This window comes from Carassius carassius, chromosome 45 (genome assembly GCF_963082965.1).
Source record: "Carassius carassius chromosome 45, fCarCar2.1, whole genome shotgun sequence".
NCBI classification, from domain to species: domain Eukaryota; kingdom Metazoa; phylum Chordata; class Actinopteri; order Cypriniformes; family Cyprinidae; genus Carassius; species Carassius carassius.
The window spans coordinates 3,171,435-3,192,551 of NC_081799.1; the positions used below are offsets into that span (position 1 = coordinate 3,171,435).

General features: G+C 38.3%; 1 protein-coding gene across 8 annotated transcripts; it reads right to left on the reverse strand.

Moving 5' to 3' along the window:
* Positions 1-1,842: 1,842 nt before the first annotated feature.
* LOC132126904 (tropomyosin beta chain) lies at positions 1,843-20,914 on the reverse strand. Of its 8 annotated transcripts, none has more exons than XM_059538496.1 (9): positions 20,636-20,914; positions 18,739-18,864; positions 12,658-12,791; positions 12,245-12,362; positions 11,605-11,675; positions 10,008-10,083; positions 8,740-8,802; positions 7,738-7,807; positions 1,843-3,036 (listed from the first exon to the last, which is right to left on the reverse strand). In XM_059538496.1, the coding sequence occupies exons 1-9, from the start codon at positions 20,747-20,749 to the stop codon at positions 2,954-2,956; spliced, it is 855 nt and encodes a 284-aa protein (XP_059394479.1). In that variant the 5' UTR covers positions 20,750-20,914; the 3' UTR covers positions 1,843-2,953. The 8 variants fall into 8 exon arrangements, with proteins under 8 accessions (XP_059394479.1, XP_059394477.1, XP_059394484.1 ...); XM_059538494.1 differs by lacking the exon at positions 10,008-10,083 and adding an exon at positions 9,349-9,424 and having other exon boundaries at positions 20,636-20,911; XM_059538495.1 differs by lacking the exon at positions 1,843-3,036 and adding an exon at positions 7,007-7,164.
* Between the last annotated feature and the right edge of the window lie 203 nt (positions 20,915-21,117).

Below are 21,117 nucleotides of genomic sequence, written 5' to 3' on the forward strand. Positions count from 1 at the left end.
GCACCCGAGTCGACAAGGGCAAGATCGGTAACAGAAAAACCAGCCCACGGAGAACAGCAGAAATAGTGGTTCGAGACCTGGGTGATGAGGAGATGATGGAAGCGCTCACCAGTACTCCTCCGTCTACTGGCGAGCTTTGGCTTTTAAACTGCAGGATGAAGCAAAGTGGCCAGCCGTCCCACAGTAAAGGCAGAGACGGTTATGAGATGCACATGCTCCCCAGCTGCATGGGTACAACATCAGGTTGGTTCTGAACAGAGGCAGTAGCAGAAGAAAAGTTGTCACATGGTGTGGAATATGGAGAACGAACTCGCCGCCTTCGCTCGATCAGCTTATCGACCTGGCCATCCGCCTTGATAAGTGTTTTGAGCAGAGTTGGCGACCCCCGTGCGTAGATCTCCTCCTTAAAGTCTACATTCAACCCTTCAAGAAAGTGTGCAGTTAGTGCAGGATCATTCCACTCACTTGTAGCTGCCAGAGTCCAGCACTCTATCGCGAAGTCAGCTACAGATCTTCTGCCTTGACGTAGCTCAGCAAGAAGACATGATTCCTCGCTGCCGAAGACGGATCCAAAGTCCTTGATCATCTCATCCTTAAAAAGAGTGCACTTGCTGCAGCATGCAGACTGTGCCTCCCCAACCGATGTACCCCACTCGCGTGCTCGTCCCGTGAGCAAAGAGGACAGAAGCGATGCGAGCCCGATCTTCTGCATACGTTTGTGGCTGAAGGGAAAAAACAACCTCACACTGGATGAGAAAAGCTCAGCACTCTGTAGGTTCACCCGCATAACAGGAAGGATTATTGAATCGTGGCTCAGAGGGCTGCTGGCGGTTGTGCAACATGGCAGATTCCTGATGCAGGTGAAGTAAATGGGCAGATAGATCAGAGACCTGAACTGAAAGACTCTTAACAGCCTGATGAGCGGCGGCCAACTCCTGCTCATGTTTGCCAAGCATAGCTCCCTGGATCTCGATCGCCGACCGGACAGGCCTCTCATCTGCTGGATCCATGATGGTCGGATTATTCGGTCACAGTGATGAATGAAGGATCCACAAGCAGAGATGACAGGAATAACAGTCTTTAATGAAATAATAAATAACAAAGGCAGTCCGTCATTAAAGCACACCGAACTGGTAAATGGTAACTTGAAAGTAAAGACTCCTGTCTTGGTGAATCACTGAGGACTCCCCCCTTGAAGCAGACTTGAAGCTCAGGAGTAGATAACTCAGGCAGGGTGAGACAACCACAGAGGTTTACATACAGCAGCAACACAGCAAATACTTTGGGCTAGACTGTTCCAGGCAGACAAGACAAGAATTAGGTGAGTACTTATCAATACAGACAGGATGAAACTGCTGACGAAACGCATGACATGTAACAATAATCCGACAAAGAATCTACCAGAGCAAACACCAGATAAAGGGTGAACACTTAGGGCCAAGTAGAAACAGGTGTCAAAGCAAATCAGCGCAAGCACTGATTGCAATGAAAAACAGTTGCACGAAGAGAGAGATGTCAGCAGAAAAGAGAAGGAGAAAGTGTAATATGATAATGAGCTAATAAGGTGCGTGTGTGTAAATGAGTGAGAGCGTGAGAGAAGAAAAAGGAAGAAACCTGACTCATGACATCATTATAAAGGAAAAACTGCAATATCATTTTAAAGGGTTTCTTATACCGTAATAACTAATAAATAAGCAGTCTGTTTCTCACCACAGCATAAACATTTACTATGGCAAAGGACAAATACATATACTGTTCAAAGTCAGTCTTTGAATCTGACACCTCTCTTAACTGTTATTGTCAGACTTATCCAGAAGATGATTTTTCAATAAAAAGGCAAAATTCTGCTTTCAATATTTTAATAATTTTAATCAAATAGCTCAAACAATTGCATAGGATACATAAATGGGTGATACATAAAAATTGCAGGAATGATTTAAAAATGTGTGCAAGAATGATCCAAGTCATCACTTTAATATACCTAAACCTTTAATATAACTAAATTCAGTGTTTTTTCTAGGATTTATAACATAGTGATTTGCATTAGAGGGATTTAGACAAAGTTTTAAAGTAAAAATTATTTTCCCCAATTAATGGAATCCATTGCATTCTTTCACATATGTAACACAGAAATAATAACATGATTCAGCAATCTCATCCAACCCCATAATTAGTATCATTATTATTATCATCATCATGAATACATGACTGTTCTTCTTCACAGATTTGGTCAGATCTGTCAGACAGACAGAAGAAATGTTTGCAAACATTTGCAGGAGTTATTCTAGTCAAAAACAGAAGTCATGTCTCACAGGCCCACTTATATATAATTATGCCAGATGATTTAGTGTTATCTATTGTTGTCATTTCAAAACATTTTAAAGCAAGTGTTTATCAGCACAAATGTATTTTGGACCCTCTTCCCTGGGAGTGGGACACAAGATCCACGTTGCATCTGGAGCAGCGAATTTCACTGAAAGGCCAATAGGAAACATTCATATTACAAGTCTGCAGCTGATACGAGATATTAGTAACAATCACAGTTGTGCATTTTAGTACAAATCAATGAAAAAGCTTAAAAAAAAAAAATTACCTCAAAAGTTATTTCATTGTACAAAATCTTGTTTTTAAATTGTTAGTACGGTATATGGTTTAAGTCCGAAGTTGAGAATTACAGGATTTTTTTCAGATTAGGTCAAAAAGCTATGTTTGTAGTAAACATGCCATTTAGAATAAATCAAATTAGAAGGTCACAATGGATTTCTTACATATACTACAAATCCATGTTTATAATGCGTTTAGTGTACTGCTGGCTTCGCTCTATTGTAAGACATTGTTTGCATCGGGCTGTTTGGAAAGAATACGGCAAGTGTGTGACTCTAAGACATTGATTTATCAAGCAAAGAGCTGCGTCAGGCCCCGCTGGAGAGCTGTGTGCTGCGACACGCCGGCTTTATAAATTGTTGAGCTCCTGAAGGGTCTGGTCCAGCACTTGGTGCATGTTCAGATTCTCCTCTTTGGCCTGGGCCAGTTTCTCTGGTGATGTGAGAACAAGGAGAGATTTGGTGAGACAGCCTTAATTACAACTTCAAAATCAAGTAGCACATGAAACGAGCAGACAAACAACTATTGACAATCATAAAATAAAAACTATAAAAATGATGGGAATGACTGTTATCATTCTCTAAGAATCCAGATTCATTCAAATAGAGTATGTGACACTGGACCACAAAACCAGTCATTAGGGTCATCTTTTTGAAAATAAGATTTATAAGAATAAATAATATTTCCACTGATGTATGGTTTGTTAGGAAGACTATATTTGTCTGAGATACAACTATTTGAAAATCTGGAATCTGAGGGAGCAACAAAATCAAAATACTGAGAAAACCGCCTTCAAAGTTGTCCAAATGAACTACTTAGCTATGCATATTACTAATCAAAAATTAAGTTTTGGTATATTTACAGTAGGAAATTATCCTAATGATTTTTGGCATAAAAGAAAAATCTATAATTATAATTTCTTAGGCCTTTGATGTAGTCTCTGTGTATATATATATGTATATATGTATATATGTATGTGTGTATGTGTGTATATATATATATATATATATATATATATATATATATATATATAAATCCTGTCATATTAATCTAACTGTCCCTGGAGTTAATACACACCTCTACAGCTAAAAACCCTGGATAACAGTATCTTTGCAGCTCAGTATTTCCATAATCATCAGCACCTTTTATATGAGTTTGTCAAGTTATTGTTCTTCTGTCAAACCAGCTATCAGCAAGAAGCAATGTTTCTGAACCATCTGCAGTTTGTGTAATATGAAAGCATTCGATATTTAATAAAGACAGAGCATTTTAAAGGAGCTGTTAATAACACAAGCAACTCTGACCAGGCTGTGTCAAAATAAGTTGCACATTTTTGTCACAAAAAACAGGAATGTTAAAAAAGCAAAAAAAAATTAAAATAGTTTACACTGGTGCAATAATGCAAAATAGAAACAGCAGTTATTACAACCCGAATTCCGGAAAAGTTGGGACGTTTTTTAAATTTTAATAAAATGAAAACTAAAAGACTTTCAAATAAAATGAGCCAATATTTTATTCACAATAGAACATAGATAACGTAGCAAATGTTTAAACTGAGAAAGTTTACAATTTTATGCACAAAATGAGCTCATTTCAATTTTGATTTCTGCTACAGGTCTCAAAATAGTTGGGACGGGGCATGTTTACCATGGTGTAGCATCTCCTTTTCTTTTCAAAACAGTTTGAAGACGTCTGGGCATTGAGGCTATGAGTTGCTGGAGTTTTGCTGTTGGAATTTGGTCCCATTCTTGCCTTATATAGATTTCCAGCTGCTGAAGAGTTCGTGGTCGTCTTTGACGTATTTTTCGTTTAATGATGCGCCAAATGTTCTCTATAGGTGAAAGATCTGGACTGCAGGCAGGCCAGGTTAGCACCCGGACTCTTCTACGACGAAGCCATGCTGTTGTTATAGCTGCAGTATGTGGTTTTGCATTGTCCTGCTGAAATAAACAAGGCCTTCCCTGAAATAGACGTTGTTTGGAGGGAAGCATATGTTGCTCTAAAACCTTTATATACCTTTCAGCATTCACAGAGCCTTCCAAAACATGCAAGCTGCCCATACCGTATGCACTTATGCACCCCCATACCATCAGAGATGCTGGCTTTTGAACTGAACGCTGATAACATGCTGGAAGGTCTCCCTCCTCTTTAGCCCGGAGGACACGGCGTCCGTGATTTCCAACAAGAATGTCAAATTTGGACTCGTCTGACCATAAAACACTATTCCACTTTGAAATAGTCCATTTTAAATGAGCCTTGGCCCACAGGACACGACGGCGCTTCTGGACCATGTTCACATATGGCTTCCTTTTTGCATGATAGAGCTTTAGTTGGCATCTGCTGATGGCACGGCGGATTGTGTTTACCGACAGTGGTTTCTGAAAGTATTCCTGGGCCCATTTAGTAATGTCATTGACACAATCATGCCGATGAGTGATGCAGTGTCGTCTGAGAGCCCGAAGACCACGGGCATCCAATAAAGGTCTCCGGCCTTGTCCCTTACGCACAGAGATTTCTCCAGTTTCTCTGAATCTTTTGATGATGTTATGCACTGTAGATGATGAGATTTGCAAAGCCTTTGCAATTTGACGTTGAGGAACATTGTTTTTAAAGTTTTCCACAATTTTTTTACGCAGTCTTTCACAGATTGGAGAGCCTCTGCCCATCTTTACTTCTGAGAGACTCTGCTTCTCTAAGACAAAGCTTTTATAGCTAATCATGTTACAGACCTAATATCAATTAACTTAATTAATCACTAGATGTTCTTCAGGCTGAATCTTTTCAAATCTGCTTGCTTTTTTAGCCATTTATTGCCCCCGTGCCAACTTTTTTGAGACCTGTAGCAGGCATTAAATTTTAAATGAGCTAATTAAGTGGATAAAAGTGTAAAATTTCTCAGTTTAAACATTTGCTATGTTATCTATGTTCTATTGTGAATAAAATATTGGCTCATGTGATTTGAAATTCCTTTAGTTTTCATTTTATTAAAATTTAAAAAACGTCCCAACTTTTCCGGAATTCGGGTTGTACACGACTTTGAGCTCATCTAGGGATTTATATATGGGTTTATAATTTATGAACATTCAAAAACAACTAAATAAAAACCTCAAGCAAGCTTTTTTATATGCATTGTGAAAATGTTCACAATCTTGATGCCTTCATCCACAATTTTTTGCAATACCAACATTTGGATAAAAATACAGAAGTTGAAACCAGTTAAAAATAGTTTCTAACATTCAGGACCCACAAAGTCACCTTGGTTTCTGAAAGTTAACAGCTTACTCAGAGTTAACTTACTTGGGTCAGTTTAACCTGCTTTCTGGAATACACAGAACTTAAAAATGATACATTACAGGCAGTCAGTTACGTATATTTTTAAGAAAACAGTGACATCTTGCATTACTTTATGACTGATGACATTTATCAGTTCAATTTTCTAGGTTTCTAGGTCACAGAAAGCTAATTTGGACCATAAAATCTCGCTGAGCAAGTCAGTTTGAGTTCGGTTTAATGGCACCACAGTTTGACTGTAACTCTAAACCTGAAGTCTTGAGGTTTGTCACCATCAGAGCAATGCTAGAGAATGAACGTTAAGAATGTTGATGGAGATTTGTCGATCAAGCTTTGACAAAGTATCTTCTGACTCAGAATTCATTGTAATTAATATGAAAACCTGCAGAGATTAATGTGTATCTCATTAGGCTTTAATCAATCACTGCAATGCCTGAGATCCACCTTATTATTCCTGTAAGAGAAATTTGTAAATGTATTGTGTCTGGCTTTCGGTTTCATCTACGTCCAGCTAATTTTAGCTCTGCATAATATATGTTAGAATAGAAAAGTGTCCTGTCCAAGCTGTTGCTATAAAATTAGCAGCACACAATTCCCTAGAGTATCATTATATGCTTAAACATTAAGATTTGTACTCAGGGAAATTACTAAAGCAGTCAAACCTGTTCATAAGAAGGGGGTGTCCCAATGCTTTTGGCAATATAGTGTGTACACACACACACACACACACACACACACACACACACACACACACACACACACACACACGCTATCTTCCTGTATCAATAGTAGTCTGGTAGCTATGCAGCTGTTTGCATGTGCTTATGTGCACAACAACAACTGAATTCACTGCATTGGTTGTCATAATCTGAATTATACACTTTCCACACATATAATGGATGACAAATCTGTGATGATGCAAAATAGATATAGAAATTAAGAAACAGAAGGAAGACATTTTTACATTTATTCCAGCAGCAGGATGAAGTAAAGCAGCAGTGAGCACGTTTGAGTGGAAGCGTCAACATTACGAAAGTCACTCGAGAACAAGACTTCCATTACAGATCACAGAGACAGGAGAGAGACACACGACACTAAACTGGAGCTGAACAACACCTGATGTCCAATTTACAGAAAAAAAACAGACAGAACACGGTCGAGAAGGATGAGACGACGGAGAGAGCGCTTAGAGGGTAGTCATGTCGTTCAGAGCCAGATCCAGCTCCTCGCTGAGGGCTTTACCCTTCAGTTTCTGAGCGTACACCTCATCTGTACATCGTCCCAGAGGAGAACACACACACACGAGACGGACAGAACGAAACAAGCAGCAGAAAAAGACAAAATAAGACCGTGAGATGGAGGGCCAGTTTCAACGATCACAGTTGTTTCACTGCAATGTCTGATCAACAAGCAATCTTGGTTAGAAAACCTTGACTCAAGCATAATTTTCAAGCTCACTCGAAGAGTCGCTCTGAAATTAATCCCATGATACATGCTCTCACGTGTCGTTCTTACTCTCTCGACATCTAAGGTGTCAGAGTCACCTCACCAAAAACAGATGCCATGCAGTTTCAGTCCTTCAAAAGACACTAGATCCATCTGTTGGAAATGCACACAACGCCTACGACACTTCAAGCAACTTTAGTATATGAGATCCGGCTCATCTGGTCATGCAAAACATTTTTCAATTCTTCTATGAACCATTCTGGTTTACAAAACATGAGAGAGAGGTTATAATTAGAGCGAGTGAGGCAACAGAGCTGTTAATACACACAAGTAGATTCATGAGATCATGAGTAGAGTCAGTCTTTACAGGCAGCAGAACAGATCTTGAAGAAGTACCTTCTAAATCATCAATGGTCTTCTCAAGCTTCGCCACAGACCTCTCAGCAAACTCAGCACGCGTTTCAGCCTAGAGGAAAACAACATCATCTTCATTCATTTTCTCAAAATGAGCTTTTGTATTTAGTCACATGAGTAATGGCGATCAATGAGCTGATCAAATGGCCTGAATTGTTTTGTTCATCAGTCTGAATTATTTATTTTTACACAATGAATTGTCTGAAGGGGTTTCTCACTCAATGAAACAATAAAGAGAAACTTGAGAACACACAGAACATAAAGAGCGCTGGATGTGTGACTAAACCAACAATCAGGTGAAACTAAACCTGCAAATGCATCCCATTTTCTGCCAGAGATAAAGTCCTTTTTTTTTTTTATCTCTGAGATAAAGTAGTTCAACACAGCATGGATGTACAAACCATATTAGTGAGCCAGTGTCGGCTTATAGGCCAGCAAGTGTCAAAACCAAGTTCATATACTCCAAATTATATATATACACACACACACACACACACACACAAATATCTGGTCTTTTTAGTATTGAATTAAACATAATCAGTGACAATACTCTCAAAACTGAACTGTCATGTTCACTCAGGCTAACAACCTCAGTCATAAACCTCTATCCATAAATAAAACCTCTAGCAATCAATAGCCTCCCAAATCAGTCCTGGTTACACAAATGATCAGACTTCAGTCTCTAACTGAACATGTCCCACTGAAACAATTGATAAGAAAACCGTGTTTGTCCATGTTCACTAACAAAACAAACAAACAAAAAGTGTTAGCAACTACATTGTGTATTTTTGTAAGGATTCGTGTTGTGTGGACTGAAAGGCTTTTATTTATGCATGTTTTACAGTTTACCATGTTATTTACTGCAGTTTCAGATAGCTTTAACAAAGCTATAGAGGCTCCCATAACGGTGTATAATAATACGGTCAAATTTCGAGTTTATAGCTGATAGAGAGGAGCAGTTGTGCTGAATTTTCATAAACTCACCTCTTTAAGTTTGTCAGTGAGTACTCTGATTTCCTCTTCATATTTGTCTTCCTTTGTGGAGTACTGGGGAATAAATAAAACATGAATAATTGATGCTGCAGCTATTATTGTGTGAAGTTAACTGAAAATCAAGAGCATTTTTCGCAATCTGTGCAATAATTATGCCTTTGAAGATAAAACAAAGGTTTTATTTACATACCACTCAATAACTAAGAACTCTTCACAGGCTAAATGCTCACAGCAGAATACTAAAATACATCTGATAATGAATTTTAAATTAAAAAAAAAAAAAGTATGAAGAAGAGAATGGCAGGGAAGTCTATGGAGACTGGGAGTATGAGAAAGCTATTTTCCTCAACCAAGGGAACAATTGACTTCATTGGCTAATCTGACCCTGTATGCACTGCTGCTTTAAGGGGAATCTCATTTTGAAGTTTGGCTTAAAATTTGGAAAAATTACATTTGATACAATCATTTGTTGTACTAACACCAAATCAAAACCACAAATACAGATAAGCCCCATGAGAGTGAACATGGGCAGTCTGACTTGAAAATGAATAGCAGGACATTTGGACTTTTCTCTGCAACAAACACTAGGGCTCTGCCTACCTTATCAGACTGTGCCTCCAGGGACTTCAAATTGTTGGTGACATTTTTCAATTCTTCCTCTAGGTCACCAGATTTGCTGTACCACAGCAAGAGAAGTGGGAAAAGAAAGGGCAAAGGAAAGGAGAGAGACAGCACTTTGAGAAGACAGGAAAGGAAGGGGTTTAAGCTAAAGAGACCCCAACATGAATGAAACAATGAGGTCATTCCCTTAATTTTGGCTGAATATTAGAGCCATTCAAAGTTCCAAACACATCAGGCACTTTAAATGCCTTTACATGTTATTCACAAAACAGTTTCTTAAGAAAAGCAATGAAGAACCGCACCGGAGGACTGGCTACTTTAATAATAAACTAATGATTAATTTAAAAAAAATAATAATAATACAAATAAACTAAACAATAATAATGGTATTAAAAAAAATAATTAAAAAAATAATTAAAACTAAATATTTTCCGAGGTGATTGTTACATAACAGCAGTAATTAAAGTATGGTATTCCCCAAGGTTCTAGTTGAGGTCCCTTTTTCTTTTGCAAAAGATGCGTTTATCTGCAGAGGGAGAGAGCCGAGAAGAGCAGCACAGGAGGACACAGATCTCCGAAAATGAGGACAGGTCAAAAGAAGCCGGAGTTAATGCACTACATCAGTCTCTCGGCAGTACCTCTTCCTCTCCGGCCATCATGGATTTGAAATTCTGGTCCATGAGTTTAAGTTCCTCCTCCAGCTGCCTGACTCGACTGGGTTAGTCCAAAATGGGCCAGTGGGGGAAGGGGGAGGTAATGGGGAGTCACAGGATAAGGAGCAATGGATCATGCATTTTGAACACAAGGAGAATGGACAATCAGAAACCTTGCTGTTGTTAAATAATCCTGAGAACTCTTCTGTTATTTGTTAAAGCTGCAGTCCATAGGATTTGCCTTTTTGTTGCCATCTCTGTTTCAAAACCTGCAATTACAGCTGTTTGCAGATTTATCTTCCCTGTGTGGGCTGCGCAGCTCCAGCGAGGATTAATCTAATGTTTTGAGGAGTATGTGTGTGTGGCAGTCACTTAACGCACCACTGTGGATATTTACTGTACTTCGCAATCACAGATTCTAGCCTATGTCTTGGATACTGTCATCTGAACAAGTAACAAGTCTGCCACATTTGTTCTGACCAAATGAGTAAAAAAGCATTACAAGAAATTCCGCAATTGTGATTTAAACTAATGATCGGTTCTCTCATATCAAACCATGCAAATTTTTATCATGGTTATACTTTGTTCTCAAATTAATAATGTTAACAACATTAGCATTGCGTGACTATGAGTATAGTGTGCATTAGTGTGAAGATTTCAATTTCTGTACAGTCTAATCTCTAATTGTCATATAATTCAAATTGAATATTAAGAAATAACTTTAACCCAAAAAGAAAATTTAGCTCCCTTCGAACTGGTTTTCTTTAAAATACACATCTTATGTAATCCCACGTAGGCTATCTGTAATCAGAAGCACATTTAAAACTGGAATATAACTGAATTTCAATTCTTTGTATTACAATCCGCCATCAAAATGAGAAGTTGAATTATTCCAGCTGCTGAGAGAAGGCTATAAATGATCCGTCACCTGCAGGATCCTCACATGTGATAGCCTACTAGCCGGGAGAACTTCTTTATGTTTACAGACGTGACGTAATGATACGGCTACATGCTCGAATTTCCCGCGAAAACCTACCCGTATCACTCAAATTGGAAAACCGTTGTGAATAGGGCTAAAGTAGGCAATAGTTTTGAACACTGGCTGGTTATGCATTTGCTCAAATATTAATTTCAGATCATTTTTAACAAAAAAAAAAAAAGTTACGGACTGCAGCTTTAAATTAAAAAGCATTTGCAGTAGACTGAATACTGGAAATATGTTTTCTGAATGTAGCTTTGTAATTTGTTAGACATGCATATTAAACTCATGTTATTCATACAAATGTAACCATTGTGAATACATATTCCACACATTGCTTCTGAGTAAATTAATACAATCAACAAATCTTTGGCAAGGAATTTGATTAAGCTTGATCATGTTTTCATGATACTATTGCTAGCCTACATTTTATACATCCAGGAATATGCTCCCTAATACTGAAATTAAAGTATCAGTATCAAATATCAGTGACTACAGAATCCCGTTAACACACAAAGTTACTGATATTATTATTTATTTATGATTAAAGCAATAAAGTTCAGTCTCAACTAAACTGTTTTAATATGCATTATATGTACTTACGCCTCAGCCACTTCAGCTCGCTCCTCAGAGCGCTCCAGCTCACCCTCAAGAATCACCAGTTTACGGGCCACCTGCAGTCACACACACACACAAGTTTACAATTACAGTCAAATAACAAATATCACAGATCTCTAAAGCCAAGTTACGAAGGAGGAAGTTAATCCCCAATGCAGAAAAACTCAGGTTTCGGTATAGTGACATAACCTTCACACTAAAAAAACAAACAAAGCGCTTACAGATCCTTAAATATGAATCAGACACATTGAGAGAAATTGCAGCTGGATATGAAACGTAGAATATACATGCAGGGTGTCTATGATACTATCTATCAAACGTGCAAGAAATGGGCTTAAGCCAATGCTGTTTGTAAATGTTATGTATAAATATATATTTGAAATGAATAAACATGAAATATAAGAAAACACAGATAAATAGTTTATGGACTGACTTGGCTTTTTCTTTTGTCTGAATCCTGAGAGTTTATGAATCTAGAAATAATAATGTTTTCCGTGCCTTCCATTCCATCGTTGTGAAATTGTGGAACTTTGATGCATGTTCATAATTAAATATACTGTGAAAAGCATCTAATTATAAGCAGCTTCCAGTCGTTTAATATTGTGAGGTCAGCTGACATGCACACCTCCTCATATTTGCGGTCAGCCTCCTCAGCGATGTGTTTGGCCTCCTTCAGCTGCATCTCCTGGATCTCCATCTTCTCCTCGTCTTTTGTTGCTCTGTTCTCTATCACCTTCATTCCTCTGTACGGAGAAACCACGCGGTCAGTATTACATTCACAAATGCCATGAACAGACAAGCTCAAGTCTAAACACAACAGGTTACTCATGAAACTCTGGACAGAGGGCTGATCCTTTACACTGTGGAAAGGTTGTCTTTCGAATGACAAAACAACTATTTGAAACTATCTAAAACTCTGGCTTTGACCAGGTATGAAAAACATTTCATTTATTTTATTTTTTTTCTGATAACAAAAAACTAAAGGGATGCGTGTCAAATAAATAAAAAAGGCTGATGTGTGTAGTGTAAGTGTCCCACCTCTCGCTCTCATCCGCAGCTTTCTCAGCCTCCTCCAGCTTCTGTAACGCGGTGGCGAGTCTCTCCTGAGCGCGATCCAACTCCTCCTCCACCAGCTGGATACGTCTGTTCAGGGACGCCACCTCGGCCTCGGCCTGCCACCACACCACAACCAGTCAATCACAGCATGCCATGAGGACAAATGTCATCTGGAACTTCATGTTGGATAATGTGATGGCAACATGCAATGTGAAAACCTGAGATAAATGTCCAAATTAAATGCAAAATCACATCTATAACATCAAGATAAAAGACTTTTGACTCTAACCACAGATTTATTTCTTCATACTGGTATGCTTCCTCAAAAGTACGTCTTTTGAAGAACAACAACGACAACACAAAAAAAGTAGATTTTGTTTTGCATTTATGAATGTATTTATTTACTATTAAAACAGCTGTAAAACACAGTACATCAAACAGTAGGGCAGCAGAAGCAATAACAATTTTCTAAAACAACAACATTTTCTTCCTCAAAAGCACTACAACAACCATCTATGGAACTGTTAACCAAACAAAACTGTTACATTTATGCATTTATCCAAAGCCAATTAATTTCCATTTGAGCTATAGGTTTTATTAGTTCTTGCAGTCACTGGCATGAAGCAGCAGCAGAAGTTCCCATCAGACACATTCTCTACGAATGCATTACAGGCTATAAAGTTCAACTTTAAAATGCAAAGTTCACAGCGTAAAGAGGGTTGCGCTCACTATCAACTGTCTGTCCAATGCTTTAATAGCTAACTACACGCCAGCAATGCTATTACCACTGTTAACCCTTTGAATGTGGGAACATTTAATCATGTCACCAAACACAGCACACAATGAACATGAATGAACATGAACAACGTGCCTGTAGCTATTAGAGGCAATGTGCCTGTGGCAATTCTAATGTGGTTATGTTGATAACATCTTTATATAAGAAGTTCTTCTTCATAATCTAGTGAAACAACACTCCTCAGTACAAAGGTTTCATCAGTTGTTTGTGGGTTAAAGGCATGGGTGAACTAACCTTTAAAGGAAAACAGAACATCTCAAAGTCAGAGCACTCAGATGCCAACCACGAGAAACATCAGTCTTATATTTATGACCCTGGACCACAAAACCAGTCATAAGAGATCATTTTTTTGATTCATGCATCTGAAAGCTGAATAAATAAGCTTTCCATTGAAGCGTGGTTTGTTAGAACAAGACAATATTTGGCCGAGATACAACTATTATGAAAATCTGAGGGTGCAAAAAAAATTATATTTAGAGAAAATAGCCTGAAAAAAAAAAAAAAAAACACTGGCTGAAATAAAATTCATTGCCATTGTATATTACTAATCAAAAATTAAGTTTTGATATATTTACGGTAGGAAATTTACAAAATATCTTCATGCAACATGACCTTTATTTAATATCCTAATGATTTTGGCATAAAAGAAAAATGGTTAATTTTGACCCATACAGTGTATTGTTGTCTACTGCTACAAATATATCTGTGCTACTGATGACTGCTTTTGTGCTCCAGGCCCAGGGTCACATATACATGAGCCATTATAATAAAGATACTGTAGTCGTTTAGGACATCACACCTGGCCTGCAGTAGGCCTCTTTTCAACAAACAACCGCCTGTCTGGCTGGTTCGGAATAAAAGGACATTGGTATTGCAGTGAATATGAGGTCTTTGAAGTTAACAAGAAGAGAACAGTGTACATAAAGAGATAAAACATCACTGTAACAGAGTCGTTCAGGCCAGAATCCGCATCCAGGCTGAAGACGAGCTTCACATCCAGCACAATATGTGTGTTTCTGGGGTCACTCACTCTCTCTCTGGCCTGCCGCTCCAGGTCCACCTCCCTCTGCAGCAGCTCTGCCCGCTCCTCCGCCTCGTCCGCCTGCTGCTGCAGGCTCTGGATCTTCCTCTTCACCGCTTCTATGGATGTTACCGAGGCCATCGCCTCTGGATCCCGAGTCCGGTATTAATAACACGACAGGGCAGCAGCGATATCGCTATAGCTCAGTGATCTTGCCTTTATCAGACACCGTTCAGGTTAAACATATTAGTTTCGTCCTATAAAGAAGTAGGATTCCCCCGGTAAAGTGTAGCGAGCGCTGTGTTCGCACCGCGGGAGAAGCACACATCCGTGGGCCGAGCTCGAGCTGATGTGCGCCGGTGCAACAGATGACGCAGCGCACCTGTCAGGTGACCCGGAGCACTCAGAGCAGCACAGAAGCAGAGGCGTCACTCTAATACACACACACTCCTCACTGTTGGATACAGTGGCGCCCCCAGAAAATGTTAACAGGGGTGGCCAAATGAGGCCACAGTAAATTTTGGGGGTGGCACATTAAAATGAAGAAAAAAAAAATTAAGGGTTGGCAATATAGACAAAAAGTTATATCTCTGTGAGTTCTAGGATTTTATCGATAACGATAATTACACTATTTTGCTGAGTGTTATTGTGCTGATATCTTATTTTTAATTGTGCTGACACCTGATTTTTTTTTTTTTTTACCTTTACACCATTGTTTCTAAAAGTGTGCACCATATTTTAGGTCAAATACTTGCATTTGGGCTGTTACCAAGCAAATGCAATCAGTATCAACAAAATTGATCTTTGCAATGTAGATAAAACAGAAGCTGCATCTGAAGTGCCATTTAGATGTTTTTACACACTGTTTAATGCAGCTCCGTGGAACATGGAATACTTTAACCTGCAGTTACAGATGAATAAATAATGTTTTGATATTTTAAAGATAAAACATTGAAAACTGATGTTTGAAATTATTTAAAAAATGAAAAGGTTCCATTAAATGTGAAATTAAAACCGCCAATAGGTGGCAGCGAGTCACTGTTAATAAGTGAGTCATTGCGATTGAACCGAATCATTTAAACGGTTGATTCATTCAGGAACGAAACACTTTAATGTTGCTCAGAGACGCAAAACTGTGGCTGCAGCAGCTGCTGCACTCTTTTTTCACTTCTTAAACTATTGTGAATTTACATTCTGCATTTAAATTAATAGGACCCACTGCAAATAATCCTAGGGGTGGCCTTGGGGACCCCTGGTTGGATAAACACTTGCTTAGAAAATACAAATGCAAGAAAACATATGAAAATAAGGAAAAGAGCCAGGGGTTCAAGGATGGCCAAACATTAGGCCACATAACAATTCAAATTCAAAAGAGATAGAGTGTAAGAAATAATAATAATTAAAAATAGAAAATTATAAAAAATAAAATAAATAAGCATTTATTTTAAATGCAATATCTTCTTGGGGGGTAAGCTTCATAACCTTGCGGTCTTTGCACTTGACCACTTGACTACAAATATGGCATATTTCCTGTATTTGGCCCAAGTGTCCAAGTGAGTGTGTGTCGAACTTTTCATTACCTGATGACACACTTTTCCCCCGGTTTCACAGACAAGGCTTAAGTCCTAAACTAAAATATAAATCTGAGCTGTTTCAACTGAAAGACCTTGCGCTGATTGATCTTAAATCACGTCAGCCTTTGTTCTGTCTGTATTAAGACGCACACCAGTAATGTGTTTTCTAAGGCATGTATATAAAAATGACTTTAATGTCCTAACTGAACTATGGCTTCAGCCCTTTCTATAAAACAAGGCCATAGTGTTGAAAGTGTTTACATAGCTTGATTTTTATTTTAAAGGACTTTCACTGATAAAAAAGCATTTGCAAATATTGTACAAAATAAATTCCACCACTACTCATTTTAAAACGTTGCACCAATAAAACGTGCAACACGTTGTTTTTCTAACAAATTATCTGTAATATCTAACTATTATAATAATATTGAACTTACACTGGAAAAGTTTCCGTGACCTCTCGCGAGATCTTGGGAAAAGTCTCGAGATTTATTTCCAGAACATGTGTGTAGAAGCTGCTAAGTGTGAAACTTTAGGGTTAAAAGCACGGTTTAGAAAGATGATAACCCGGGGTTGAGCGCAGTGTGAAAACACCCTCTGTGACTTTAACCACTGAATTTTACAACAGCTTGATTGTCAAAAAGGATTATTTTTATTTACGGATTGTTTGCAAAATCACGGCAAAGGTTTTATGAGGTTTTGTTAAAAAAAAGAAAAAAAAGAAAAGAAAAATGATGCCATCATTCATGGCTTATAAATACACAGATTTAAATGTATTTACAGCCTAAGTCTAAGGACAGTTATAATACTGTCCTTAGACCAATCCACTCTGGAGGTCTTGACATCACTTCACTGTAAACAAAGGACTGCATTCCTCTGATGTTTCTCCTTTTTTGGCAACGTATTAATGATAAACACAGTAGACACACAGCGAGTGACGCTTCCACATGAAAACATTTCCACCATGACTGGATTGTTCTTCACATGTAACTAGTTGATAATTAGCACATGCACATTTATTGCAATGCTAGAGGAGTACAGGCTCCAGGTTTCTCCTCCTCTTCCCAAACACATGATCTAATGGAGATTTGGGATTGCCAGTCTCATCACTGAGTTGGACTGATCTCCTGCAAAGCTGCTTTGAGTCACGGATTGAACAAATGCAAATTAAAAAGCAGACATTTCGAAGTCAAATACACTAATGTACACTTTTAAACAACCTAGAAAAATACTTCTATAATGATTAGTAGTGTACATTTTAATTAATGATATGATAAAATTAAATATATATTATTTAATGAATACATTTGATAAATGTGTAACTGGTGTATTTTCAAGAGTCGTCTAACATTTGTGAGCTGTTTGAACCATCCATAGACTCTTTATCAGATCTGAATTTCACAAATACTAATATTAAACACTGCAGACCTTACAATACATTTGGTATGGATAATACTGTGATAAAGTAGTATACCATGGCACTATAATTGTACACGTCCAAAAAACAATATTTCTGTGCTACCATGCCCAGAAAGACCATGGAAGTACCATTTGTATCTTTTGCACGTATATTGTATTGAAGATAAAGTATATCATGCTTGTATTTTGGTCATCAGTGAAGAGTATTGGATACTGAGATTTAAATGAATTGACCGTGTGAGTGTGGAAAGGTCAAAGGCCACGTTAAACCCTGGGAACATGCCAGGTACTGGATGATGAAACAGACAGCATCAAGCAGCAAACGCAGGGTCTGTGATGAAGTGGTGTGACGCTGTGAGGTGCTGACAGTGTTTATGAAGTGTTTACAGAATCTGATACTGTGGGGGGGAGCAGCTGTGGACAGGAAGAGACTTCACATCCTTCACATATCATACTGACCACAGATCCAACATTTCACACCTCTTAAACCTCTCGTACCCAGATGTTATGTTTGAACACATTCCTCACTCCCAATTATCAATTCTAATGCGAAACACTGTCATACATATGTGTGTATGTTATTATTATTAACATATAGATCTGATCTGGTAGTGATGGTCCTAAAATAGGCCTCCTTTATCAAATTAGAAAATCTAAATATATTTTCTATTTTAAGTAGAGCATGAAATATGATCTTAATATGCCTTTTTGAGATTCATACAAAATATTTAGCCTTCAAATAAGGCATAAGTGGTCTTATATTGTTTTACAAATGTTGTATACAGTTTTTTGGGGGTGAAATCTTCATTTATTTATATTTAATATTGTGAAATATTTAAATATTGTAATAAACTGTAAAGATGTAATTTATTTCTGTGATGTGCGGCTGTATTTTCAGCATCATTCCTCCAGTCTTCAGTGTCACATGATCTTCAGAAATCATGAAAATATGCTGATTTGCTGCTCAAGAAACATTTCTGATTATTATCAGTGTTGAACACAGTTTTGCTGCAGGACACTTTGATTAGTAAAAGAAAAAGTTCAAAAGAACAGCATTTATTTGAAATAGAAATCTTTTATAGATGTCTTTACTATCACTTTTGATCAGTTGCATCTCTGTTAAAGTCAATTTTTCTTAAAAAAACAAACAAAAACAAAACAAATCTTTCTGACCCCAGACCTGTAGTGTATAATTGTGCATGCACAACATCTCAAACAAGACATTGAATCTTTAATGATTGTGTGTCACTCACGTCTGCGGCCTTCTTCTCGGCCTGCTCCAGTTTCTCCTGAGCGTCCTTCAGTGATTCGGAGTATTTGTCCAGCTCGTCCTCCACACCCTTCAGCTTCTTCTGCAGGCCCAAGAGCTCCTCTTCAAGCTACACACACACACACACACACACACACGCACATCAAGCACTGAAAATACTGTCAAATGGTGCCGTAAAGGATAGTTTTATTCAAAAGGATTGATTTGCCCAGGTTCTTGATGCTTGATTTGAGTGCTACTACAGAAAGACCGACTGAGGGACAAAGTCAGGGTAGAAATTATTTTAGAAACATTTGTTTCTCCATATTTTGGAAGACCATTACTTGTCAAGTAATGTGTCCACCATTCATACACTGAGGAGAAATGATGATGTGTAAATCCCAGCTCATAACTGTCTCATTAAGGTGAGCTGTTAGGGAGGGCATGAGGAGACAAGTATAAGAGGCAATGTTATGTTAAAGCAGAGACCCCCACCCACCCGTTTAACACACCTCAAGTAAACCACCACCCATTAACCACACATAGCTTAGTGTCATAAACCAGCCTCTATTTATCGAGAGCCAGCGGGACAGTCGGATGCTGCATATGGAAACGAGATGATGCAGGCTTCAAAAATAGAGCCCACTTTGGTCAGCTCATAAACTGAGAAGTGTAAAATAACAACAGCGATTGACAGAACAAGTGAACGGTGTCAAAGCAATGCATTCATGACGGATGCCTTTCACTTTATTCTGTTTGACGGACCGGGACAGTTATGTGAAGCATTGCAGCTTTGACGACGAACTCAGCCCGGTGGCTCCAGATGGTACAAAGCCTTGATCCTATTATGATGAACAATTCCATGAAGGTGGAGCAGGACAAAAAAAGATCGAGGACAGCACGTGTGGTGACCAAATAACAAAGGCCTTGGGACAAGAATAGATGGAGTTGGACCATCAGACCAGGCTTTCAATAAATAAAATCGTGATTTAATCTTTGTTAAAAACCAAAAGTGCATTTAATCAGTTACGGAAGCATATCAATTTGGAGGAAGGAACCAATCAAATTTTAATAGATGAGATATAAAGAGATTCAAAATTAAATGTAATTAATGTCTACAAACTATCATATAACATGTGCTCCGACAAAATAGTTTCACATGTTTTTCTCCCATGGGAAAGCCAGCTGCACTTCCATTACGGACAGCAGCAGTGTCCTCAATGAAGAAGCCTTCATTAAGATGGCTTTCAGTTAAACAGAGAACTGTTATAACTAACATTGCCTATTAATTGATGAGGACCACAAGAGTGGCAATGAAAGATCAACAGGAATAATTCAATCATCACGGTCTACAAATAAATCTAAAGCGACAGGCCCATTTGTGCTGTTACTTGTGTCACATTTAATCAAACTCAGCCTGGGTCTCTTAATGAAATGGCTGTAATCAAGTATAGCTACTGAAATATACTAACATATTCACACCACTATATTTGGCATGGGCCACTTCAGTTAGTCCTGATTGACAGGTCTTGAGGAACAAGACTAAAAATAGTTCAACTCATCAGAGATGCTGGACCATAAACTGGGATTAATCATCAGTTTTTGGACTTGATGACACTGACCAGATGATTACTGATGATTCATATACACTACACATACTGGAAAGGTCAAATGACACAATTTCTGTACTTAGTACTGAGGGAAAAAAACTAAAAAGGGTTTATGTATTTATTTATATCACTGCTTCTGCAATTTTCCTCATACTTTTCTTTAGTCCGCTTTTCTCAGTTTAACAAAGAGTTCAGTAAGACATATGAAAATTAACAAAAACATGGATGGACCTACAGAAAAAAGTCTAGTCTGATAACCTGTTTTCAGTTCACCAAACTCATTCCATTTACCTGTTTGCATTTGTCCTCTGCACCTTTCTTGTCTATTTCTGCTTGTTCTGCGCGATCTATGGCATTCTCCTTGTCTAGCTTCAGCATCTGCATTTTCTTCTTGATGGCCTCCATGGTTGATTTCCTGGGTTTCTGCTAGCAGCCGAGGAGAAAAAAGAGAGCTTGTTCAGAGAGTGGAGGCAGAGACGGACAAAGCTGAGTGCACAGCAGAGAGGCGGCTGGAATCCTCTCCAGAGGAACGCTGGTCTTTTTTGGAAACTTCTCTAAAGTCTCTGGGAGAGTGACGTCCCCCTTGCTCTGATACGTCCTGCTGAATGGGCTCTGCATTTGACCCTGTGATTTTGTCCATGTATGGGAGGCTCTGAATCCTCATTCTCTAGTTATACTTGAAAAGATCTGAGGTCAGGATTATTCAAGTGCCCTGGGAAAACTACCGATATAAATTAACTACATTAAACACTCTCTCTATAGTTTCTTTTACT